General features: G+C 41.5%; 1 protein-coding gene across 2 annotated transcripts in view; it reads right to left on the bottom strand.

Moving 5' to 3' along the window:
* LOC122793112 (proprotein convertase subtilisin/kexin type 5-like) overlaps positions 1-27,199 on the bottom strand; it is a 3,326,953-nt gene that overhangs the window by 2,862,302 nt on the left and 437,452 nt on the right. The window contains exon 5 of one of the 2 annotated variants that reach the window (XM_044060853.1): positions 26,634-26,790. In XM_044060853.1, the coding sequence (XP_043916788.1) occupies positions 26,634-26,790 (157 nt within the window). Of the gene's footprint in view, positions 1-26,633; positions 26,791-27,199 lie in introns of those variants that run through there. The other variant, XM_044060852.1, reaches the window with a different exon arrangement.

Raw genomic sequence — 27,199 nt, 5'->3', positions numbered from 1 at the left:
GATCGGGTGGAACGTCCGGGAGGGATTTTGGTTTCGGGACACGAAGAAAGGGAATTTTGTATCCTCTGGATATGATACGGAGGACCCAGCAGTCTGTTGTTATGGACTCCCATGCCGCTAGTTGCTCCGAAAAACGTCCCCCGACTGCCTCCAGAGTGGAGCAGTCAGGCAACCCCTCAGGGTTGCTGCACGGGCCGCTCAGAGAAAGGTTCTCTGGACCCGAAATTCCTGGGAGCCCCTCTGCCCCTGGGGCGGCGTCCACCCTGTCCTCCTCTGCCACGGAAGGACTGGTTGTCCGGAGCGGGTTGGGATTGCTGCAACTTCCGGAACCACATCTTCTTCTGGCCCTTTTGGTTCCTAGAGTAGGACCTCTGGGGCACAGAGAAGTGGACTCCGACGGCAGACAGCGTCTTCCCGTCCTTCTCGCTCTGGACCAAGGTGTCGCGAACCGTTTTGCCAAAGAGGGCAGAACCATCAAAGGGGGTGTTTGCGAAGGACGCCTTGAAGGGCTCTGTGAAATCGCAATGGCGGAGCCAGGCCTGACGTCTCGTGACTAGGCCTACTCCTGCAGCTCTAGCGGCTCCCTCAGTAGCATGGGAAAGCAACCACATAGAGGTATTTGTAACGGACCGAAGAGTGGCCATACGGGTGGAGTGCAAAACTTTGTCCTCCTCCGACATGGACTCTGGGGGGGATGCAGCGTATTCTTTAATAAGATTGCGCTGCATCCTAATAACATGTGCCAGATAGTTGAGCGCCCTCACTGAGAAGGTCGCTGAACTAAACATTCGATCCCCAAGCGGTCCATCATCCGAGACTCCTTGCTCGGAGGATGGACTGAGGGACTCTCCTGGGCGAGTTCCCTCTTGGTGGCTGCTGCTGTTAACATGGCATCTACCGGAGGACCCTTACTCCAGTGGGCACGGTCAGCAGGGGGGCTGAGGATCCTGTCAGGCCTTTTGGGAATTGGCTCCACGGTGTCCGGTTCCTTCCATGCCCTGGTGGTAATGAGGTCCACCAGGGGGTCGGCAGGAGGGGACACCCAAGAGGTAGACGGGCCCGCTTCGAATGCCTCCAAGAACATGGACTCGTCCGAAGACTTTGGGGCAGACCACCCACCTCTTACACGAAGCACTTCCATGATGTCTCCAAAGGAGACATCCTCGGGGGGTGATCTTGGGGAGCCTTCCCCTTCCTCCAAGTCCGTGTCTTCAGTTAAAGACTCAGGGGAGTCTATGTGCCTTCCTTTTACACATGTGCTTGCGAGGTGCCTCCTCGGGGGGGCTGTCCGAGGAACCCTCGCAAGCTGTGTCTAGTTCCACAGGAACTGCTTGGGCATCGAAACGGGCTGTCCCAGTGGCCGGGTGATGGAAGCCTGACCCAGAGCAGATGGAGTGCGGGACAGAGCCGAAGCAAGTGCCGGGGGTCCGGATGCCCTCAACAGAGCCCTCTCCACTGCATCAAAATCCGAAGGGGAACCAGCCTCGACCAAAGGATCCGATAGTCGGCTCCCCCTTGGATCCGAGGAGTGGATCGGAGCCGGCGCCAAGCCCCTCGGATCCGAGGGCCCAGTGCGCTCCGACACGGACGGCGCCGAAGGCACACTGAGTCCCTTGGATCCGAAACTCGGGCCAAGGCTCCGAGAAGTCGGATCCGACACACTCGAGGGCAGGGTCGGATCCAAAGTAGTCAGTACTATCGGAGCCGACCCACCCCCGGCTCCAAAGCTGCCCGGCTCCGAGCGCTCCGAACCCGGGTAGCGGGTCGGAGAAGGAGCAATGGGCTTGAAAAAGGGGGTCGAGTTCCCCCCCCGGGGGGGGGGGGAGGCAGGAGCACTCCCATCTGCATCTGGGCCTGGATGAACCTTTGCATCATCCGGTCCAGATCGGCGTCTGAAAGACTATAAGTGGACCTCGAAGAGGCTACCGAGGTAGGCCTAGAGTACCGCCTCGATAGCCTCGAAGGAGGTCGGGTCTCCTCCTCCTCAGGTCCCGGTGAAAAGGTCGGGGACCGGAGCCGAGGAGTAGGAGAACCAGTAGCTAGAGAGGTCGGAGGAGAAGCCCGCTTAGCCAGCGGGGCCGAGACGGAGGTCTCGGCTCGCCGCTTGTGGTGCTTCTCTCTCCAGTCCTTCTTCCTTGCTTCCCTGTCCTCCGAACCCGTAGAGGGAGTTTGAGTCCCGGGAGGAGAAGCGGGAGCAGGAAGGGCAGGTACCACAGGAGCGGTAACTACCAACGCGGCGGAGGCCGAAGCCGAGTCCGGGGGCAAAAGTCCCGCCAAGACCAGCTTCGACTTCCGCTCCTTCAATGCCCTGGGGTTGAACCCTGTGCAGATTGAACATCCAGAAGTGAGGTGTTCAACCCCAAGGCATCGAACGCACTGAGTGTGGCCATCAGCAGGGGACAGCTTATGGCCACACTCGGAGCATTTAGAGAATATCACCTTTGGGGCTTCTGACATTCTTCTTTTTATTTTTTTAACAGAAAAAAAAAATTAAAAGCTAACAGGTTAACAAAGTTAACAACTCAGTCACACTACAGGCCCCAAAGACCACGCACACACAACTACGCTACCTGCGAGGGGAGGGAATTATACAACAATTTTAGAAAATTAACCAAAAACAGTTTAAAAGGATGGGGAACCTAACACTTTCACACAAATATACTACTTGAAGATTGAGAAAAACCCTTATTAAATAACAAAATTCCACTTAGCTGTAGGAGTTCAAAGATCAAGCTGTCACCATGAACGCGGCAAACTAGATCTGAGGTCATGTAGGGAGAGCAGGGCATTATGGATGAGGGGAGGAGCTAGGAGCTCGGATCCATAGCTGGATAAACCATGCCGGTTCGGATCCGATATCGGATCCATACCCACAGGTTGCTGACAAATGAATCTCCTACTTCAGATCAGTAGTTATGAACAGAAAAGATCAATATATTTTATGGACTATTTTGGCTGTAGCCAGAAGAAAGTGTATCACAAGGAAATGGAAATCCACAACCCTTCCATGTTTTGAAGACTTTTTGTCCCTACTGAAAGAAACTGCGCAAAAGGAGATAAAAGTCAAGGAAGAAAGTTCCCAAAAGTGGACAGATAACCCTTGGAATAAAATACTTACACTCATTGAAACATCACAAATGGATACAATCTCCATCATATGAATTCAAAGAGTCATAGACTTTTGTTGATTTGTGAAAAAATAAGAGATAAGAATGCATTTACTGAATATTCTTTTTTCTTCTTAGAAATTTTATTTTTTTCTCTTCTTTGGGCCACTTGTAAATATTGTAAATAATGTTATTGTTCTACTCATTATTATTGAATTGTAATCTAATTTACTGTTTTCTTTAAAAACAAATAAAAATTAATTGAGCAAAAAAAAAAAAAAAACAACAGCCCTCCAAGGCCTCCTGATCCCCTCACACAAACCTTTGCCCATTAAGCTCTAATAGAAGTAAACAGAAGTAAAAACAGCTCAGGAGACTCTTTATATTCCTTTTACATTGCAAAATTGTGGAATGCCTTGCCCACTGAAATTATAACCACAACTAACATAAAAAACCTAAAGCATCTCATTAAAACCCACCTCACCAATTCCTGGTTATGCACCCGTGCTGATCATGAGTAACCATCCCATAACACTATTTTCTTCTCCTAAGCCTCTCCGCCCACTTAACCCAACTAATATTTCCACTCAGCTGCACTCCAATCCACCTCCCCAAGACCCCAGAAACCCTATTGCATAAACCAACTTCTGATCTCAGTTTTTCACTCTAAAAATATCATCTAACTTCATAATGTACTATCACACTGTACATAATGTAACTTTCTCTTTGCAAGCACACATTAAGTATGTGCAGCAATCACAAACCTCTTCATCTTGACACCATATGAATTGTCCAAATTTTCACTGATAATGTCTTACTAACAATGTACTCACAGTGTACTTACATTGTTTTGATTCCTTGTCTAAATGTGTGATAATCCTGTGCAATACCAAGAGCTGTCTTTAGATACAATGTTGCCAATGTATAGTGTTACATGCCTCTTCTCTGTACTAACTATGCTTGTTTGAGTTTTTGTTTCTTGTTTTAATTTTAATTTTGTTTTGTTCTTGTCAATGTAAATACAAAATTGTACCAACGATGGAGCTTTTCTCCCTGGGCCTCTGCTGAAAATGGGCAACCTGCCCAGTCAGATTTTTCCCAGTAAACAAATGTAAAATAAAATAAAATAAATTTCCTTCTGGGATGACATACATATGTGTGTTCATATATTTATATGGCTATAATGCTTATTGTCAAATACTCACTTGACATAGACCAATAAATTGTCAAACTCAATTCACTATATATTTTTTTGTCAAATGGGACTGCATGGTGGACAGGACTTGCTCCCCCTGCAGGACCTTCATTAAATTCTGTTCCAGTGTCCGTGGATCAGATTTTGCATGGAAGGCAGTTCTTGCCCCTCTACAGGATCATGTTACAGCCTATTTCAGTGTTGCAATGTAACATATTTCATTCAGAGTAATGAGCTCAATTATTCAGCGGCTGAGAAAGTAATCAATCAATGTTGGGAATTAGAAAGTTTATGTAGGAAACATTTATTTTCTATGTTGCATCTTCAGTTTAGCTAAACAGGCAATTTGGAAGGTGCATTTCCTTTCAATGTTCTAGATTCAATAAAAAACTCTATCTTTAGCTACAAATATTTTTTAAAACACCTTTATTAAATTATCACTTGTGATACAGGCAAATTTGTATAAAAGTACTAAGGCTATATTAAGTTCACATTTACAAACATTATACATCACATTTATTGTTATATAACCAAAACAGCATTACATAAATTGTTTAACTTCTGTCTACTCTTAAAACTCATTCCTCCTCTAAAACAATTTTCTGCATGTATTGTTTCTATGATTTCCTTTTTTTCCATGCAACTTACTCCTACCCTTATCTAAAGATCCCACTTACTGTTCTTTTACCTTTGTTACAATATTCACTACTTCAAATATGGTTGGTTTAGATTTTCATTTCCATTTTCTAGTAATTGCTTTTTTTGGCAGCCACCAGAACTAAATTTAACAAGGTCTTACTTATGTGTAGGCAACTCAAATCCTATATACCAGCTCAAAAAATCATTTCCTTAATGCACTCATTTACTCAACCAGCATTCCTGATGAAGTACTCTGTAGGGAATTTTTAAAGTCTGCCAATTCATTACACTCCAAGAAGAGATGCCCCCGGATACCTCCACTCCATTACACCTCCTAACATTTACTTTCAACCTGAGGGGAAACTTCTTTGGAGACTGCTTGGAGTTGCAAACACTTCCAGGAAAAAATTCTAAATATTTCAGATTTTTTTGCATATCTGATAGCCATCCATATGTCCTCCCACTGTTTATTTGTGAATTACATATCTAATCTCTCTTCCTAATCTTTTCTGACCTCTTCTGGTTGATTCCTATAGTTATCATGCAATATTTTATATTATATATATATTTTTTTAAACAGCAGTTTCTTCTGTTCTAGATTCAATAAAAAACTCAACCAATCCAGGTCTTTCGTTTAGGACTCCCTTCTCCCCTTTTCTTTGCCTATATACTCTGATATCAATCCCTAACAGGGAAGGCAATCACTAGTCTGCAATTCAAATATCTTCTTGGCCTTTTTCCATTCTGTTAAGCTACAACTGTTGATATGTGAAATAGAGGACAGTTTAGTTGGGATTAAGTTTTCATGTAGATCCCACGTGAGAGATTGTACTGGTTTTTAATATCATTAAATATATTGGCCTTGAAATATGTTATTCTGTAAATTATAATAATATTTATAGCATCTTCTACTTTTTCTTTTTATAATTCACTTGAGACAACAATCTTACTTACATGTCAGTTTTCAAAATGTTGTACAGTACTGCACGAACACCATTATTTATTTATTTATTTATTTATAGTTGTTGACCGGGAGTCTCCGAATGGACGTAGGTCCATTTTCAGCGGAGGCTTGGGGAGAAAAGCTCCACAGTTAAAATAAACAGACAGTAGTTACATTGGATTACATAGCGATTAACAATTTACATAGCAATTACCAACAACATATTTAAAGATGAAGAACATAGTACATCAGTAGACAACTAGAATCTTTATCTGTAAAGTACATAAAGTACAGTTTTGTACCTACCATAAATGTAGATGTCCGATAGGAATGCATCTGCAGTCCTTACAAATGGGTTGTCCTGTCGTCAGGCAGCCCTTCGGTCGGCCGGATTCCAAAGTCTGGGTCTGGCTTCGGCTGGTGTCGCACTTCACCCGAAGTCATAGCTGCAGTTCTTCGGGTATAAAGGCATCAGCCGACGCCATTTTCCTCAGTGTTTCTTGCCCCAGATGCCAGGTGCCCTCTTGGAAGGCTAAATTAGGATAAATGCCAATGTTTCCAAATAGTAGAGAGCAAACACAAAAAATAAGCATGTATGTACATTATATACAAACAAATACACCATGAAAGATCCCCCCCCCCAGCTAGCTATAAGATGGGCAAATAACCTAGGAGTACCACAGAGGGGAAGGTGGGTGGGTAATCCTGACTGCAGATGCATTCCTATCGGACATCTACATTTATGGTAGGTACAAAACTGTACTATGTCCTTCAAGGATGCATCTGCAGTCCTTACAAATGGGTAGAATACCATAGCCAAACTGGGGGAGGAGGAAAAGAGCTAAATTATGGTGTAGTTAGGATCCCTTGCAAAACAGCAGTGGCAAAACCTGCTCGGGATCTAGAATATAAAGGTAGATTATAATGCTTGGCAAACGTATGCACGGAGGTCCAAGTAGCAGCCTCTATAATGTCCTTCGTGGCCACTCCTCGTAAGAAAGCTGTGGTAGTGGCTGTAGCCCTTGTAGAGTGAGGCCTGATGTTCTCTGGAGTTTTCTTTCCATGGTAGGAGTAACAAAATCTAATGCAATTTCCTATCCACTTGGAGATTGTTTGTTTTGAAATTGCTTTTCCTTCCCTTCCTGTTGCATATGCTGAAGCTGGTCAGTTTTTCTATTGCCCTTTGTCCTGTCCAGGTAGTAGCGTAACTGTCTATGTACATCCAAGGTATGCAACAGTCTTTCTCCCCTGTTCTGTGGGTTTGGGAAGAATGTAGGTAGGTGGATAGCCTGGTTTAAAGACACTCTGGATACCACCTTAGGCATAAATGTCGGGTTTGTTCTCATGGACACTATCTTGATGGAAGATCAGGAAGGGTTGCACTGCCATTAATGCCTGTAGTTCAGAAACCCTTCTTGCTGAAGTGATTGCCAGCAGGAAAGCAGTCTTCCATGATAAGTATTGTAATTCTGCTGTTGCTGCTGGTTCGAAAGGAGGAAGTGTCCAATTTTTCTAGAACAAAGTTCAAGTCCCATGCTGGCAATGGTGGTTTCCTAGGAGGCTTTACATTTTTGATTCCTCTCAGAAACTGCCTGAGCAGAGGATGTGAGAAGACAGGAGGATCCAAGCTGTATTCTGCTGAGATGGCTGATGCATGTATTTTGATGGAGGAATAGGACAGGCCTGAGTGGAAGAGCTCTGCCAAGTATTCCAGGATATTGGCCATGTTTACCCGTGACACATCTTCTCCCTTTGCAGTACTCCAAATGAGGTATCTTTTCCATTTTGCTGCATAATTTGTCCTTGTAGAGGGTCTGCGAGCCTCAAGGATAATGTATTTAACCCTTTTGGATAAATTTGGGTTAATTGATCTTATGTAATGTTCCAGGCAGTCAGCTGCAGAGTTTTCAGGTTTGGATGCAGGATGTTGTAATTGTTCTGTGTTAACAGCAGTGGAACCAGGGGTAGTGTCCATATTTGTTCCCGAGACATGCTCCTTAGTAATGGGTACCAATGTTGCCTTGGCCAGTCTGGAGCTATCAGAATGATCCTTGGACGGTCCTCTTTGATTTTCAATAGCACCTTGTGCATCAAAGGAAGTGGTGGGAATGCATATGCTGTCAGGTTTTTCCAACTGAAGGATAGGGAGTCCACCTTCCAAGCAAGTGGGTGGTACGTCCTTGTGCAGAATTTCTTTAGCTGGTGATTGCGTGGGGATGCAAATAAGTCTATTTCTGGAAGTCCCCATTTTCTTGTGATGGCTTTGAATATGTCCGGATGCAGCATCCATTCGTGGGCATCCGTGGTAGTTCTGCTTAACATATCTGCTAGAATGTTTTGTTTTCCCGGTACAAAAATTGCTTGTAACTGAATGTTGTAGCTTAGAGCCACATTCCATAGGTCCAGTGCCATCCGGCATAGAGGGTATGAATGTGTGCCTCCCTGTTTGCTGATGTACCACATAACTGTGGTGTTGTCTGTCCTTATCATCAACTGCCCTTCTTGGAGGAATGGTCTGAATGTCTGGATTGTCAATTTTACTGCCAGCATTTCCTTTAGATTTATGTGCAGGTGCAGCTGGTCTTGAGTCCATAGGCCTTGTATGCACTTGTCCAGCATGTGGGCCCCCCAACCGAGGTCTGAGGCGTCCGTTGTGATGGTTTGACTTGGTTGAATGGTGTAGAAGGGCAATCCTGTGTTTGATTGGCAGGCCTGAGCCCACCATAGGAACTCTTGCTTCAGGCATGGGATTAGTGGAATTTTGGTTTCTAGGCTGTGTTTGTGTTGAGAACATAAATTCTTCAGGTACCACTGTAGCTTTCTCATATGCAGCCTGGCATGAGGGACCAGTATTATGCAGGATGCCATGAAGCCCAGGGCTTGTAGTACTTTTCTTGCTGTTAGATGGTCCTGCTTTGTTAATGCCAAGAAGTAGAGAGGAAGTTGTTCTTGCTTTTCTACGGTTAGGAATGCCATCTGCTTTGATGTGTCCAGCTCTGCACCCAAAAAGGTTATTCTTTGGGATGGTATCAGCCTTGACTTTTTTATATTGACTGTATATCCCAGGGCTTGCAGCAAGTAAATGACTCTTTGTAAGTCTTCTGTTAGCTTGTTTTTGTTGTCCGCTTGTATCAGGCAGTCGTCCAGGTAGGGATAAATTTGGATTCCCTGAAGTCTGCAATGAGCGATTACTGATGCCAGGCATTTCGTGAACACTCTGGGCGCAGTAGATAAGCCAAAGGGCAATGCTGAGAATTGATAATGCTCTGATCCTGCAAGAAATCTGAGGTATCTTCTGCAATTTGGTCGTATGGGGACGTGCAGGTATGCCTCCTTGAGATCTAGAGTTACCAGCCAAGACTCCTTGCCCAGCATGGGAAAAAGCTGCTGTAGAGTCAGCATTTTGAATTTTGGAACAATGAGGAATGTGTTTAAAGCGGACAGGTCGAGAATAGGCCTCCATTTTTTCTCTTTTCTTGGTACCAGGAAGAGTCTGGAGTAAAATCCCTTTCCTTGTTCCATAGATGGTACCTTTTCCACAGCTCTCATCCTTACTAATTGAGCTATTTGTTTTAGAGCTTGTGCCTTTTGATTTGGTGGTAGGTTTGGCATTCCTCTTTTTCCTGGTAGAGTATGGAAATGAAACCTGTAACCTTGGACTATAGTTTGCAAAATCCACTTGTCCCTTGTGATGTAATGCCAGTTCTTTGAAAATAAGGCTAGCTTTCCGCCTAAGGGTGCTTCTAGTTGTTCCTGGTAGGCGGTGCCAGAGCCAAGTCACTGTGATTGTCCTGTTGCAGTGGTGGTGGCTGCGTCCGTGCCTCGCTGGTTGTTGCCCTGCCACTGGCGTCCCCTGTAGGCACCCCTGGATTGATTTCTGCCTCTTGAACGCCTATTCCTGCCTCTCTGTGCTTTAGAGGAGTCTGGAAAGGACCAATTTTGGAGGGCCAATTCCTGCTAAACCTTGAGGTTGGACCTGTAAGAAGTCTTTCACTGTTTGTACAGATTTTGCCTTCTCTTCCATTTTCTTCAGTACCTGCTGTGCAGGAGAACCAAATAAATTGACCTTGTCCATAGGAGCATCTAATAGTTTTGATTTGACATGGTCTGGTAAGGCCTGCTCTTTCAACCATGCATGCCTTCTGATAACTGTGCCAGTCATGGCTGATCTAAAGGAAGCCTCCAGTGCATCATAGCCGCATTTTAAAGAATGGTTACTAACTTGCTGAATGTTATGTACCATTTCCTGAACATATTTCTTATCTAAAGGTTCATCACAGGACAGTTTTTTAGTTAACTGATCAAGCATAAATTCCTGATATTGGATCATATGAAATTGACAGTTCAAGGCCCTAGCTGACAGAGTAGCCGAGGTGTAAACTTTTTTACCCCATCTCTAAGGACCTGGATTCCCTTTCTGAGGGGAGGGGATTTTTAGCAGAGGTAGATGCTACTGCCTTAGGCCCCTGGGAGATGGTCTCGGGATCTGCAAAAGGAGCCTTGTATAAATGGTGATGTGTGTCCGGGACCCTGTAGAACCTATCGGGCTTAGCAGGGGCTGGAGGTAATGAATCAGGAGCAGTACAAGCATCATTAAATGCATCATCTACAACAGAAAGAACTGGAGGTATAGCTAAAGGCCTATGTTGTGGTAAATGCAAAAGGTTCTAAGCCTTTTCCTGGAGTCTGAGAAATCTTGGCCCTGCCACTGAAATTGCTCCCTCATAGCATGCAAGGTTTCCCCAAAGGAAAATTCCTCCGGTGGAGAGGCAGAAGGGATGGACTCTTCAGCATCAGAGTCTTCGTAAGGGGAATAAGGAGCCTCTGGAGGGTCTGTATTGTCTGAATCATCAGAAGAATCATCCGAGGACACAGGCTCAGGGGGCTCTGCTCTAGGTCTCTTCTCTGGAGGTGGATGAGAGGCCCTGTCTGGATGAGGTTGGGATCCCCTGATTAAAGAAATGAGATCCTCTGCCAGAGAAAGCATTTGGGAACTGGAGCTGGGCCTGTGAGAGGGGGTCTTAACAGGCACAGTCTTAGTAGCTTTAGCTGCTTTAGCCCTGGCAAAGGCCTTAATGGACATGGCTGCAGGAGGCCTAGCAGCTCCACGTGCAGGGGTTGAAATATCCAAGGGAATAGTGTCAGATAATTCCTGAGAAACCACAACTGCAGGTTGGATTTCAGAAGCCGATTCTACCAGGTTAGAAGAGGCCTCGGTAGAAGGCATGGTTTCGGCTGAAGAAAGAACCGCTTGCTCGGTTTCGCCGAAACCGAGACACTCATGTTTGCTTAACCGCGGTTTCGCCGAAACCGTGGACCGAGAGTGTCGGTACGTTTCTTTGCTTTTTTTGGATATTTGTGTAGTCGGAGGATCCGACGGCATAATATAAGCAAAATCAGAGCCGAAAAACTGCTCAGCAAATTCGACCGACGTCTAAGCGTCCGTCGGTTAAAAGAAGCACAGGCTAGACAAGCTGCTACGTCGTGGTCTGGGCCTAAACAAGGTAAGCAGTAAGAGTGGAAATCTTTATGAGGTATTTGTTTCCCACAAGTTAAACAGTTATTCACTTTTTCTGACATCGGCTGAGGTAAGAAAGAGTCCCCAACGGGGTACTTAGCTTTTAGAAGTCTTCGAAGTAGTATTCGGTAGTAGTAATCTCTGGATCTGACCGACCGGCACTTGCGAACAGCTTCTGCTTCGGGCGCCACGCGGCAAGAAAGACTAAGGAAAATGGCGTCGGCTGATGCCTTTATACCCGAAGAACTGCAGCTATGACGTCGGGTGAAGTGCGACACCAGCCGAAGCCAGACCCAGACTTTGGAATCCGGCCGACCGAAGGGCTGCCTGACGACAGGACAACCCATTTGTAAGGACTGCAGATGCATCCTTGAAGGACATCAGACATTAACAAATGTTAAAATAAGAAGTTCCTGCTGTATAAGTACTAGGCTTATGAACATCTGAGCTTGCTATAATGAAGGTAGTTAGTGGAGTGGAAAGAAAGGTAGTGGTTGGATGGGGTGGGTGATATTAGAGTGGGAGTTGCAAGGGCATAGCCAGCATGTTTTTAGGTGCGCTTTTAGTAAAGTTTTGAAGTGGGTGCATGATGGTACGGAGGTAATTGTGGGTGGGAGGGAGTTCCATAATTTGGCTATTGTGCAAGAGAATAGTGCTTCACCAGCAGAGTTATTGGCTTTAGTGATCTGCAAGTGATTTTTGTTGCTGGATCTTAGTGGTCTGGTGGTGCGATAGGGTTGGAGTAGATTCTGGAGGGATGGGACATTTAGTGGATGGTTTACTAGTTTGTGGGCGAGTGAGAGTTGATACCATTGAAGGAGGTGAGGGAGTTCAAGCCAGCCCAGTTCAGCAAGTGAGAGACAGTGTTGACTACGGTACGATGCCCCTGTGGCGAATTTGGCAATTTTTTTGTAGCAGGTCTCTAGCTTGTTTAGATCGCATTGCCTTAGGTTGGTATATATTGGAGAGGCATAAAGCAGGGGGGAGATAAGGTGGGAATTTGCTATTGAAATCTTTGCTGCTTTGGTGAGAAGATGCTTATTTCTGTATAACGCTCCTAGTTTTTTGTGGACTTTTTTTATGGTAAGGGATATGTGAATGTCAAATTTTAGTTTATTGTCCATTTCCACTCCTAGCAATTTGGTGTGTTCAGTTGGGTATATAGTGGTGTTTACTTTTGCTGTGATGTTAAAGTGAGAGTTGTTCTGAGTATGTTTGGTGGGTTGGAAGATAAGTAGTTTAGTTTTGTTTGGATTGAGTATTAATTGGGCATCGGATAACCAAGTTTCAACACAGGAAAAGGCTTCCTGTGTGACTTTTTGCAGTTTGAGTAGGGACTGGGCTGAGCAGATGATGGTCGAGTCATCTGCATATTGTATGAGTGTGCCATGTGCGGTGGCAGAGGCTAGATTATTTGTGAAAACAGAGAAGAGTAGGGGTCCAAGGATGGATCCTTGGGGAACCCCTATGGAGACAGGTAGTTGGGGAGATGTGTCATTCTGCCATACAACGGATTGTTGGCGGTCAGACAGGTAACTCTGAAACCAGTTGGTGACTGATTGTGAGAAGGATAGGTTACTGAGGACAGAGATAAGTTGTTTGTGTGGTGGGACCATGGATAATTTATAATTTTTGACTTAAATGATTCTTTCTTTAAATGTTAGTAGCCTGAACTTTGAACAGAAGAGAAAGGCTATATAGATGTACAGATATTAATGAACCTAGTGTCGTTTCCCTACAAGAACCCCATTTGCTGAATGAAAACATACTTTGATTAACTAACTTTGGATATGAAATTTTCTCCCTCTCATGCTTCAAAAGTAAATAATAAAACAAGTGTTGCAATACTTTGAAGGCAAGTATGTCATATGCCAACAATCGTGTACACTTTCATAAGATAACAGCATGCTTACTATGAATGTATTACAACTGCAAAATAGAATTTACACTTTAACCAATGCATACTGGAACTACAAGAATGGGGCTAAAACACCAAAAAAAAAAAAAGAAAAAAAAAAAAAGAAAATGTACCAAATACAATTTTAGATAAAATGAAAAGCTTCTTGCAACAGTAGATTTCAACTGTACTCCTACCAAGGAATGCATTAACCTCAACAAAAGCTTTAAAAAAGTTTTTACAAAATTGTATGCAACACATACAACAAAGTTAAGAATGATTAATTTAATGACCTGCCTTGTGATGCAGAGGTATGAAGTCTTGAATATGAAAACCATAGAAGCTCAGATGCCAGTAAAGCCAGGTGGGATGAGGTAGCTCATGTCAGCTCACCCATCATGGAATGAAGAAATGGTCAGACTGTTGGCTGCCAACCACCAGCAGTTGCAGGCAGCGTGGGCTTGGCAGTCCCGGCTCTCTCAATTATGCAAAGTAGGATTATAAAGGACTGATACAATAATATAATTGCTCATGTCAGTGACCAAGGAGTGGGGACAGAGTCTAAACAAAAACATTTACATAGCATTCATCCAATATAAAATAGACTTCAGAGGGGAAAATGCTGTGCAGTTCTCCAGCCTGGAGACAATTATGATCATTCCTGAAATATATATGGCCCCCAGTCAGGAAGGTGAAGCAAGACCCTGAAACTGCAAGGATGAAGGCACTCACCTTAATGTGACAGAAGGGAAGAATGCAGTGGTACAAACTCCTCCAAAGTTGTGTAGAAGCACAGCCCATTCCAGTAGCTTCTTGCTACCCCATAAGTATCAAGGGTGCAAACCAGGGGTGAACTTGCAGTCTATGTTCCATTCATCCAGATTATGCTTGCAGTGAGTACGACAGCCTTAGTTTTACATGGAGAGGAAAACAAGGTCCTAATTTGAGATTGCTGTTCTGATCTGGGATCAGAGATATCCTCCTAGTGCTATTCCCTTTAGACATTATTAAAGCAACCTATCTCACCCAGAAGATCAAATCTCAATCCCAAAAGCAGTATTTTGAACAATATCCATCACTATCCCCTGGAGCCATTTGAGTATGAATAAACCATTTTGCTTCCCACCTCTCATCTGGCTCACACAATCAAAACAGCACTTATTCCCCAAAGCAATATATTCCCCTCCTCCCTCCATGCAAAGACTATTAGGCATGCTAATGGTAGAGCTACTTTTTGAACAATGGTCACTTTACCTGTCAGTTCTGCATTTTACCGCATCAAAAGAAAATACTAATGATACTGCTATTGCTGCTGTTATAGATACAATCGATTTGTTCGTCCCCTTTTCAGTCCAGATGCAGCTACAGTTTAAGCAAAAAGGCAGTCAACAGCATACTGAGGCGGCCAAGAAAGGGGAGTGGAGACCGTTTACCTCTGAATGTGTGAAAACACATTCAAATGTGCATATCTGCGAACTGTTTACACGAAAACCGAAGTGCCAACTTCCTGAAATGTCGAATAAATATCGACTTTCGACATTGCTGATCGCTCCACTGCCGAAACAAGTGCTACCATGGGTCAAAAAGGGGGTGAGATTTTGTAATTCGGTACTTCCTTTTTCGTGGTTTCAGAATTTCACGGTTTGCAGTTCGCGCCAACAGTTTCGAAGATGTTGCCAAACATTCAAAGTTAAACCGTGGAGACTACTAGTATTACTAATGTGTCACGGTCGTACAAAGACCAGATTCACTTCATCTTCCGACCTTAGTTTGTTTAGAGCTGGTAGCATTTTCGACTATATATATATATATATATATATATATATATATATATATATATATATATATATATATATAAAAAGTCCTGCATATGCTTAACTAGCTTGGTGATCTTTCAGTGGAACACTGGGAAGGGCTAAGATGGTATTCGATTTCTCAGCTGTTTTTATCCTGGTGATGTCTGAGACAGCATGTCTCTCAGCCCTGGCTGTTTCCTAGCCACTTTAGTCTCGCTTTTAGTTAGATTCTCCCTCGCCTGATCTGGATAATGGTACATCTTATTGTCTAGATCATAGTCGGCCTTAGGCATAGCCCAACTAGGTGGCTGCCTAGGGCGCCGCTCTAGCAGGAGAGCTTTTCTAGTATTTATTTGGTGTAGGTAGACCAGGATGGGGCATTAGGTGGTGGTGGTGTTGGGGGGGGGGGGCGCCATGAAGCCCTTTTGCCTAGGGCACTAGTTGACCTAAGGCCGCTCCTGGCTAGATGGTAATATACTGAGTACTGCAGGATAAACCCATCTTAATTTTAGCTGCAGCTCTCTACATAACTGGATAACTGGCAGAAAGGAATTCCTCCTCATCCTTGTACATAAGGAGAAATAGTAAGAAAATGCTCATGTCCCACACCTTGTAAACAGCTTTTCTCCATAATATAGGTATTTTCTCCTTCAACTTGTGCAATACAAATTTAACCAACACAGGTCTTGGTTTCTGAATGCTGGCTCTCTGCAGTATATCTACTCTGTGAGCCCTCTCCTTAACTTTCTGATCAGGGACGTCCAACTTTGCTATGGTTTCCCAGTGGCTGTACACAGTCTCCTCAATTTGCTGGAGTTTTTGGTTGTTCACATTATGTAGTCAGTCAGGGTAACACTGACTTTGAAATCTCGACATTGATCTGATTAATTTTGACCTCAAGGGAACTTCCACATTCATGTTACAGTTCATTCCTCTCTGTGATGCCCTCCTGCTCCCTGGCTTCTGGGTCAATCTCTAACTTCAGTCTCCTTCACTTTTTCTTCCTTCAGGCTGTTTTTCTGTCAGGCTTTTTTGCTTTTCCACCAGCAGCTGCAGTCATTAGAAGTGTATCTTAACAAAAAATGAAAAAGTGGGGTAATTACTTATCTATAACAGTAAATGTTTGAATTGCTCAGTGATTCAGTGGAATTTTTGGTTATCTACCAATGTAGCCCAATACAGGCCAGCTTTCAGAAGCTCAGACTTCCCTTCCTCTCTTGTCCTGTGACATCCTGTGACACCTGATTTGCTGTGCATATCCTGAGAGGGAAGCATTCAGCTGTCATAAGAAGTGAGTGTTCAGTCTTTTTCTGACATCAAGAGAAGAAAGCCCTCTGACTCTTCACAGGATCCATTGCGGATTTTTCTGGCTTACCACTCAGCTAAGCCCCATGTACAGACCCCCCCCCCTTTCTCTCATGTTGTTAGATTTATTATTCTCTTATTTTTCGTTTCATAAAAAAGTTATTTAATATTTTGAGTCAGTATTTATAGTAATTTGTGTGGTAATTTCTGCTTGTAGCAGTGTTTACTGGGCTTCTATACTTGACAAATGCTTGCTTTTACCATTTCGGAGGTAATATTCAGTACTTGTTTTACAAGTGCAGTGTGTATGTGAAATGTTCGACACAAGAGGCCATCTCATGCAGTCAGTACTGCGACTTCATCACACCTGTCTTTACTGTTACTCTGAATTATTTTCATCTTTTTACAGGAAAATATTGCAGAACTTGGATAGTTTTCAGCATTTCTACATTATTTATCTATATGTAAAACCCTGCTCTGTGTTTTAATGTTGGATTGTGATTTTACTGCTAATATTTATTTGAACATACTGTGGAGATTTTATTCTCTCGGACTAGAAAATATGGTTTAAATTGCTATTAAACATTATTTTATGGCAGTTTAATGGGGTTAAAGGTTGTTGAGCTAATGCTGACTTTGGCACACTGGTTGCTTTGGCATTTGGACCATGTGTCCTAGAACCATGTGTACTAGAAAAACTGCTGTCAGTTATAAAAAAAATTCTAAACACCTTTCAAAATCCAATGCTAGGACAGCTTGGCAGAGTTTAGTCATGTGGGAATATACTTATTAATAGAAACTTTAAGTGCTTACTGTGATGCATTATCCAGTACTGTCAGTTTATTATTTTGGATCATGTTCTCTCCCCAAACTTGGTGGATCCTAACTATGGTACCCTTCAATCAAATCCAGTTGCACCTAAGCAGAAAAAAAGAAAATAAAAATGTGCCTCACACTACTGTTAGTGATCCTGTTGGGGCCAAGAAAACCACAAAACGGTCAACTCCCCCACAAAAAAACAATAAATCCAAAACGGAGTCAAAAAGGAGTTGAGAAGCTTAATACACCACACAATTTCTTCACAAAATGAACGCTTTATTAACCATCCGCGTTTTCGTCCAGTTGGGGCCACCAACTCTCCTGCAGACCACTTAGCTTTTACCCCGTCTCCCTCAGGTGCATCTTTGCCAGCCACTATGGAATGAGGTTTAGACACATCCATTGGGGCTGTTCCAGTACCTACAGCAGGTATGAGGAGAACCAAAACATTTAGGTGCAGAAATAATTGGAGATAAGAGACCCCTTGCTAGACATAATGCTCTGACCCGATATTTTATCTAGCAGCGAAGTTTACAAGAAAATGAAAAACAGAAACTTCATCATAATCAGATTATAGCTGTTTATAAGGCTGATGTGGTTTTCTTTGGCTAAGTATGTACTGCTGACAGCTAATTCTGGTGGTTGTGTTCCCACACACTGATGAAGTGCTATTTTGACCAGAGACATTTCTGTTTGAGAGAATGATGAAGAATCTGAAGAGGTCAATGGTGAATGGTTGAAAGCTCCTCTAGTACTGTGTTACCTTGGCAGATAACCCAAAATGCTGATGAGATAGTTGGAGTGCCGAACACCTCTCTATTACTACAATACCATCTCACCATAATTTAAAAATATGTAGGTTTTATTTTAACATAAAAATGAAAATATACACTATACTGGCCAGAAAGCAAATAAATCTAAAAAAGGAGCTGTACTTCTCAATGGATGGTATCTCCAAAAATGTAATATTTGATGATCCCAAATCTCTGAAAAAATGTTCACTGCATTGTAAGATTGTAGCACTGCTAGCACCTTTTCATCCTGGCTGGGTTTATGTTTCCCCATGGCTGTCTGCCTGAATAAAGAATGGTGAGTTGAAGCCTCCCCTGGGAGACATTCGCATGAGGCTGCCCTCCTTAGGAGACGTTTTTTTCATGATGTCACCACACATTTGACAAGTGTGTAGTCTTTAAGGTTTAACCTTCTAATTTCATTTGGAAGATTATACACACATTTCACAAAAAACCCATCTAAACAATTATTCTCTTAAATTTACTTCAAATGAGTAAGAATATACACTTAACGGATAAGTAGAAAGTTGGCTTTAAAGTCTAGACTACATATTCAGACTGTATATTTACTGTGGTCAATTATCCAACAGTAACATTTTGCAGAAACAATGCAGCTCTCCCCTTTACAAATGCAAATTTCTCCTAAACATTATAAACAGTATCAATGTCCATTTAAAGCATCCTCTAAACAAAATACTGTATAAGCTGTTTCTTAGAAAATTAAAAGTAAAACATAATGGTAAAAACAGAGCGGTTTAGTCTGCCATTTCAATGCAGCAGTCTACACTTCTTTATCCACTATGGGATCAAATATAGGTTCATGTTTTTTTACTAAACTTACAGCTAAAGAGACTAGATTTTTGCACCATATATCCCAAGTGAAAATTTGCTGTCATCCAGACTGTTTTTTAAAAGTTGCTAGGGAAGCTATCTGCTTAACATGCAAGGGCAGCTAATTCAACAAGACAGGTGCACTTTGGGTTAGGTACCTACCATACCATTTATTGATGTTAATGTGGTAGCAGAGGTTTAGGTCCCTAGAGCAGTTTTGCTTTACCACTGCTTTTGTTTAGCAGAAGGAGTTAAGACAATGCTGGGTCATTCACAGCATGGAAGGCAAAGCAGTAATCACACCCTAGGAGTACATATGACACTGAGTAGAGGGACAGCACTTTTAATCAGAGAACCTAAGGGTATCGAGACCAGAGATCTTTTTCATACGAAAACAATGCCCTTCGAGTTGGTTTACGTACTTAGTGAGGTAAACCCCACAGGGAGCTGTATTCAATGATGGGCCAAATAAGGGAGAATAATTGGGACTACAACTTCATTGGTCCTTCAAGAGATACCATAAAGGAAAAGCTTTGCAAGACAGAAGGATTTGCTGACCAACGCAGAGACAATGCATACTTCTAGAAGCACAAATTTAGCAAAAACATTTACATGTTAAATGCTGGGATCCTTCAGCTACACACATGCTAGGCTCCTCTGTGTTGTATAGAAAAATGACACATATGGGCTACTGAACTTCACAAAGTGCTGGCACCAGTTTGAAGATATTGGCATGTTAAATGATAATACCACAATTGCTGCTAATAATGAACAGTACACACATAAATCAATTTAATGAGAACATTAACGAGTACGCATATTAAGGATTTCACAATAGTTGCTAAAAGTAAATTAGGGCCTGCAAACTGATGTTTTACAGTAAAACTTATCATAAGTAAGAATGATTACTCTCTCCACAACTGTACAAAAAGAAAAACACTCTCAACCACTCATCATCTTGTAGACTAACTAGATCCAAATGGACTCCAAGGATATAAAATCACGCTAGTTCAAGGTTATAATTACCAAGGCATCAACTTTGATAACAAATCTTAACTTATTCCAAGCACAGTATATTTGCAGCACTTAGAATCAACAAAATCATTAGCTTACTACTTTGATTAAACAGTCCTGCATTATAAACTAGAAAAGGTAAACAACAGTCCCAGTCTCTAGAGAACTATTTGGATTGATTTCCTTAGATGCTGTATTATTATCTGACTTACTGAGCGTCTCAATCATCATAATGGGCTACTCCTACACAACATCAAGCTGTATGCAACAGCAGCAAATTTGCCATTAAGTCACATTAAAAAACAGACCACTGCTCCAACATAAAAGTACAATTATGCCAAGATTCAAAGTCATATTCCTACCATCCAGCTTCCGCTGGCATATGTCCTGTAATGAATAATAAGGCTACTGAAGTGATACAAAGAAATGTCAGGGCCCTTAGGTCACCTAACAATTTCATAGCTATACAAAGCAAGTAGGGTGATGCCACTTTCTCAGAACATCTCCAAACTCTGGAACAATTGGTCCAACAACCTTGTAGCGTAGCTAGGGGAGGGCAATAAGGGCAACTGACCCGGGCACAAAGTGTTGGGGAGTGCAATCATCCAATTCAAATCTCTCTCTAGTGCAATACCGGCTTTTAAAGCCAGTATTGCATTTGCAGTCAAATCTGATCACTGTAGCACTCCGTTTGTAGTCTAAACTGTAGCAACTGTTTGCTACAGTTTAAAAGGTGAGAGAGAAAAAAATCTATGTTTTTTAAACTAAAACTAGAGCTCTGTAGTGCTTTCAGTCAGGGTATAAACTTTAGCATCTATAAGCTCCACTTATTGCAAAACGTTTCTTAAAGTTTAAAATAATTTTTTTTTTAAAGAAATAATTTTTTAATAAAAACTGTGGAAGGATGGTTGTGGCAGGGCACAAAAACCGAACCTGAATGGATGGGACAGGAGGGAGGTATGCCAGTAAAAGGAAAGACTTTTTTTTTTAAAGTCTTCAATGGAGGGCACAGACCTAACTGTAATAAGCCAATCGTTATAATGTAGAGAATGGCTAATTACAGTGAAGTGCTCTTTTTCTTTTTGCACTTTACTCTAAGAACTGAGGGTACAGGGTATTGGTTAGTGATACCGGCACAGGCAGCTGGTTGAGTCAACTATGATTCTGCAGCAGCCTACCATGAACATAATGAAAACAACTCAAAGATTTTATCAAGCACTTTACTTGTAACTGAGCACATACCCATGGCATTAACTATCCATATTAGATATCAGCGTCTAACAATCAACCTCCTGCTACCCTTGAATCTTTCACTTACTGCATCCTAGTTTGCTTCTGGTATACTTTATCTTTAGTTGATTTCAAAACTGCCCCATCTCACTTTCCAGATATTTTCTCATTTGTACTGGAACAGTAGCTGCACTGCTCACATCTACTACTGTAACAAGTTACTAAACAGAATAATAAATAGTCATCTTGGGATACATCTCCTACTGTCCCTTGCTCTACTGCTACTAAAGCATTATGTTTTCAACTTACATACAGCTTTGAAACACATCTTAACCATTTTTTCCTCTAGTAAACAAGCCTTGCCTAGCAAAAACATATCATTTAACAGAAAGACAAGATAAAGACATAAACACAAATACTATGAAAATGACAATGTTCACTCAGAATTTTATATGGCTTTGTACATTTATTTTCAAAAAAACTTTTTATTGATTTCATAAGAAATAACAACAACAATAGGATGCGCAGCCAGTAATAAATTGCTGGTACATGAAAGAGAGTATAGGCTGGGCACATAATTAACAAGAGAAAATAAGAACAGTCTGAATTTATGATCTTATAACAAAAAATATACAATATATACAAAATATACAATTAGCTAACCAAATAGGAGAAATATCTGTAAAAATAGACATGAATTATAAGATAGTCTCATTCCCTAGATTGGAAAAATAAAATTATGCTTCATTGAAAATGAGAGCATTAACCTTTTCCCAAACTTTTATTAAGAGGACAATCTTTTTAGGGCTTTTTATAATAAGTTTTTGTGCTGCAATGTACGAATGAGCCATTTCCTTAAAGTTGTTCCAACATAACTTAGTATGGTCTATCCAGTTTTTAGATATACAGAGTTTCATAAGCGAGCATAAAAAAAACAGAACATGTAGATCAAATTTAGAGAGAGAGAGCAACTGTCATGGCTTAGTGGTTCAGTACTTTGACTATGGCTTTGTACATTTAATAAAGAAAGATGATGATGGCAGTGCGATGACCAAAATCTGGGGGTGAAGCAAATCGCAGAAATATTATTTGTCAACCTAGAGGTGGATGATGGCTTTCACAGTTATAAGAACTTATTTGTATGCATGTATTACACACACTTTTTTTTTTAACAGCAATGAGAATTGTTGAGTGTTTGCTTTCTTAAAAACTAGGTGTAGCAAGAACGTTACAAGGAGAAAAGTGCTTCTGAAAAAGTGAAAAACAGACAAACAGCTACTGTACAACCTTACTGAAGGTCTACAACAACTTACTGGACAGTAGTAAAATCAGTCTGCACAGAAACAACTATACAAATATATAAAGTATATCAGGAGCTCCTACACTTGGGGGGAGGGGACCCAATGCATCTTGGAGTTCAAAATTACTGGGTAAAAAATAAAAGCAAGAAAAATATAGATAAGCAGGCCTAGAACATGTATGGATATGCCAGCATGTACCACAGACATGCCTTGCCTTACCTTGCACAAGAAACAGAGGAGAAATAGGGTGCAAAGGGGTTACAGACTGCAGTAAGCAGAAATATTTTCAATTCATAAAACTGGAAAACTAAACTTCTAGAGTGTAACATTGCACCAACACAAGGCCAGATCAATAGTGTAACAGGTTTAAAGTCCTGACTGCATCCAAACTTGCCTGTGTTTGACCAGCAGCACTGGAGTTGAAGAAGCCAGACAGGGAGATAACACTGAAAACATCTGAAAACTGCTCTCCCATTCCAGGAGCGTGAAGCTCATTTAAAATTCCATTGCAAGATTGTCCTCTGACATAAGTCATGGAAGTGCACTGTATACACATATAGGATAAGGGGGATGAGTTTACTCACAGTGCATTCTGTACAACACCTGAATACATGTTTGCAAAGGTGTATATTAACCCTGGTCTTGGAGAGAAAGGGCACCCAACTATACCTGCCACCACAGAGGGAAGACAAAGGAAGATTGCAAAATCTCTTACTTCCCCACAGGGCAAAGTTGCCATCCTGCAACTCTCATTTATACCTCCTTGAATTTTCTAGTGGCAGAAGAGGAAGAATGTTTTTTTGTGGCTCTCCCATCTTCCTTTCACCATCAAGACCCATATCCAATTGACCCAGCCAATTAACCAGCATAGAAAAATGCAAACTTTGTAAAATGCATCAGTGGGCTGAAGGGTTTGAAAACAAGATGTCAGAAGGAAATATTTTACTGGAATTAAATGTCTTTATTAACACCAACAGAGAGGATTCAGTTGAAGCTCTAAGTCTAGAATTAGAAATACTCAGGGGAAGATAGCAAAAACGCTAACAGTCTACCAACTGTGTACTCCATTTATGTAATACCTCAAAAAAACTATAAATAGTGTTGCTAGACTATTTTAGATAGCAGCCACAGATTTATTTAGTGTTGTAGGTCAGCACTGGTGTACTTAAACATTTCACATGATCCACAGACACACCCTATTAAATTTGGCTGAAAGATTAAAGCCCATCAGTGGTCTAATCAAAAACATGACAAAATGATCCACAGGCAGAAACCGCAAATTGTGACATACCCATGCTGGGCCAGTAATCAAGGAGCCTGAATCCTCACTCCTTGATTACTGCACAGCGTGGGACATCACAGAAGGTAAGAAACTTATATGCAACAAATGTGGAGAAAGTAAATATGTACTAGATGTGATGAAGTACAATGTTTATCTTCTGAAAAACAAGAACATGAACAAAGTGTGGGAATAAAATAAGGTGCAGTATTTATGAAGAACTAAACCACAGCAAGAAAAAGTGGTGGTTTATTTTAGGACCATCACCGAATATAATGCCCCCTTAGGCATGTTTCTGTCCAGCTACATGCAGCAAATGGAACACCCACAGAGATACCTTACTAAATGGATACAAGCTCTAAACAACTTGTCCTACATGGACTGACTCAAAGCCCTGTCACAATACTCAGAATCCTATAGACTGCTAAGAGGTAACCTGTGTCTGGCATACAAGAAACCCACTAACCCATTATTAATGGATTTACTGCACATCAGCAAGTGAAATGGCATCAGAAATACTCAGTCTAGGGATCTGAACCTCTTCTGTAACATTAACAAAACGGTTTGGAGGAGCAGACAAATTTTGCAGAAAATAGTGTTGCCCTGGAACAAATTCACCATTCACATTAAACAAAGTTTGTTTCTGTCCACATTCATGCGCAACTTAGATCTATGGATGAGAAACAGAAAATTTCCCCTGTAATGCTAATGCAAAGAGACAGCTCCTAAATGCCTTGTCCCACGCACAGGGTTTTCTCAAAATATTTATGATGTTGTTGTGTCTTTCGGCTTTTCCCGGTTACGGGTCGCCACACGAACTCCGGTCCGCTAAGGATTGGCAGTTGATTTTTACGTGCTGAGTTGCCAGCCCTAACGCACAACCTTCAACGAAGGTACGCCCATTCACGCATGTCTCCACGCAGAAGACGCTATAGATGAGAGTCGGTCGAACCAGACAGCGTCTTATCAACCATGTGATGGATAAGGTCAATTTATAACCAAATGGGATAGGTTACTTTCGAGCACATAAAGGGAAACTGACTAGGCTTAAAATGGCCTGCAAGGGCAGCTAGTATTTACCTATGAACCTTAAATAAGGATGATTTGGGTGGTGGTCTGGGGCCCACAGCTCCATGGGTGCCAGTGGCCAGTCAGCCACTCAGCATCTACAAAGAAAAAATGTTCAGCACTTAAATCATTTTAGCCAACAGTGATGAACATAATTGCTATAAAAATATATTTATTTTTACTGTTAATGAAAAAAAAAAGTAAATGACATCACAAGTACTAACATTTGCAAACTCACAGTGCCCAGTCTCTCTGCATGTATAAGATGGGCCAGTGATGCTAAGCAACCAGGGGTGCTTTATTTATTTAAAGTAAAGAAATATTAACTACTTAAATAAATAAATAAATTGTCCACAGCAGCCCTACAAGTAGCACAGTTTTCTGCTCCCTGCATCTCCACGATTCACTGGGACAGCAAAGATCAGAAAGTCCATAGATATTAAAAGGGTATAGTGGAAAGTTGCTGATATGTTGTTTGCAACATTAATAGTGGATTGGGCTGCATTAGTATAAGGTAAGACATGTTTTTATGTCCAGGCAGGCCATCATTTTCTAACAGTTGTGTAGAGAGTTTATGAGGCTTGCCAATGTTCTCATCCCAGCTAGCGGCACAGCTTGCAGCTCAAGTACCACGTCACGTCATATTAAGACAGGACATGGCAATATGTACTGAAAGTTGTTATAATGCCAATGTTTGCCCAGCTCCACATAAGCAAAATGGTTGCAAGCATAACAATGTCAGATATACAGTACTTCAACTGTCCCTGAATTTTCAGGATATCTTTGATAGCCTCTATTTTTGCCCTGTCCCTCATAAAAATGTAATTTCCTGGTAAACTAATGAGGATTACAGTTGGTCAACAATGTCATTTACTAGAGTTTCATACTTCCTATTCTTCAAAAAATTCATGTTCAGAAAACTTTTGCTATGTTAACTTTTTGTGTCTATTAGAATATTTAAAATTGTCCTTGATTTATGACTTCTGTCTGCCCATTATTTTTTTACTTTGTTCAGAATTTTTGAGCAGAGATATTGAGAGGTATGGCATAACTGACAAATGCAGTTAGTGAATGGAGGTAGGGGTGCAGACTGACACTGCTTGAAAGAAACGTGTTATCTGCTCAGTTTAAAGTCTGACTACAGTACTTTCTGGCAACTATTTCTATGTGAAATAAAAGTTGAAACTGTCCCTGACTTGGCCTCATGATTTGGTGTGTGCCTGACAAAATCTTTAGTTTTCTAGCAAATCCTGCAGGACTGCAGCCACTTACTTAATGGGGGTGGTGTGGGTGTGTGTGAATGCAATGGTTGTGAATGAAAGTGAAGTACAGTGCTGTTTGTTAATTTTGAAGTCTGTACAAAAGGAACATTAAATTTGCTCATTTCAAAGTCTAGCTATATTACCTTCTGGCTGTGTGTGTCCCTTACTTTGCCTTAGGTTTTGGTCTGTGCCTGATAAAATCTTTAGTTTTCTGTCAAACTGAGGATTAGAGCCAATAATTGTGCTGGAGGGGGGGGGGGGGGTTGCCTGTACATGAAAGCTACTTACCATTTTATCATTTTCTCATTTTAAAATCTGGCTTTACAAGACTAGTGTGCATTTGTAGGAATACATTAGAAACACTGTTTATTCCCTGATGACTATGAAACAAAAATTGTCCCCGAGTTCACAAAATGTCTCTGACCAGCCTAAAATTCTTGGTCTGTGCAATATACAATTTGTGGATTTCTGGCAATCATTGAGAAGAAAAATAAATCCACCTCACTGACAAAAAAAAATGTGTATTCAGATTCCAGCACTCGACCGTGAAGCTGCAATTCAAATGTCAACATACCAGCAATTTGTTCTTACTGCTTCTTTCCTGATTATTAAGTGAATTGAAATTGCTAACTACTTACATAATTCTGAAGCAAGTCAGGGTGGGTTCTCTCTATGCCATCATCCAGTATAGTAACCACTATATTTTTACCAGTATATCCTCTTCGCCAGGCTCCTATAATGTTCATATTCGACACACAGTTCTTGGCATCATCACTGCAATGCTGATAGAGAAAAGTAAAATATGTTTCAGTTAAAGATTCTTCTTTTTCTTTAATTTTTTCTTTTTTCTTTCTATTTTGACACATACACAATATTTACAAAGAAGGAAAATAAACAGAAAAAATATCTATTCAACAAACTTTAGATGAAATTAAAAATAACATTCATATAATTTCTTTTAAATTTTTGCATATTTCCTTATTATAACATTGCTGGTACTGCATATAAACTTTAAACTAACTTATACTGCTTATTTCTAACTTCTTTAGCAGAAGGTTATATTCGTTAAGATCACTGCTGTCGAAAAATCTTAAAACATTGCTCAGTTTCCTTACAAAAGGTGCGTGTTTTGTCACAATCTACAAGCGTATGTACCCAATCACCTTTTTGTGCATCTCCAGCAAGTCAAAGGGTTTGAATTCAC

Source organism: Protopterus annectens, chromosome 2.part0 (assembly GCF_019279795.1).
Source record: "Protopterus annectens isolate FY-2018-M chromosome 2.part0, PAN1.0, whole genome shotgun sequence".
Taxonomy (NCBI): domain Eukaryota; kingdom Metazoa; phylum Chordata; order Ceratodontiformes; family Protopteridae; genus Protopterus; species Protopterus annectens.
This window is presented reverse-complemented; position numbering and strand designations above follow the sequence as displayed.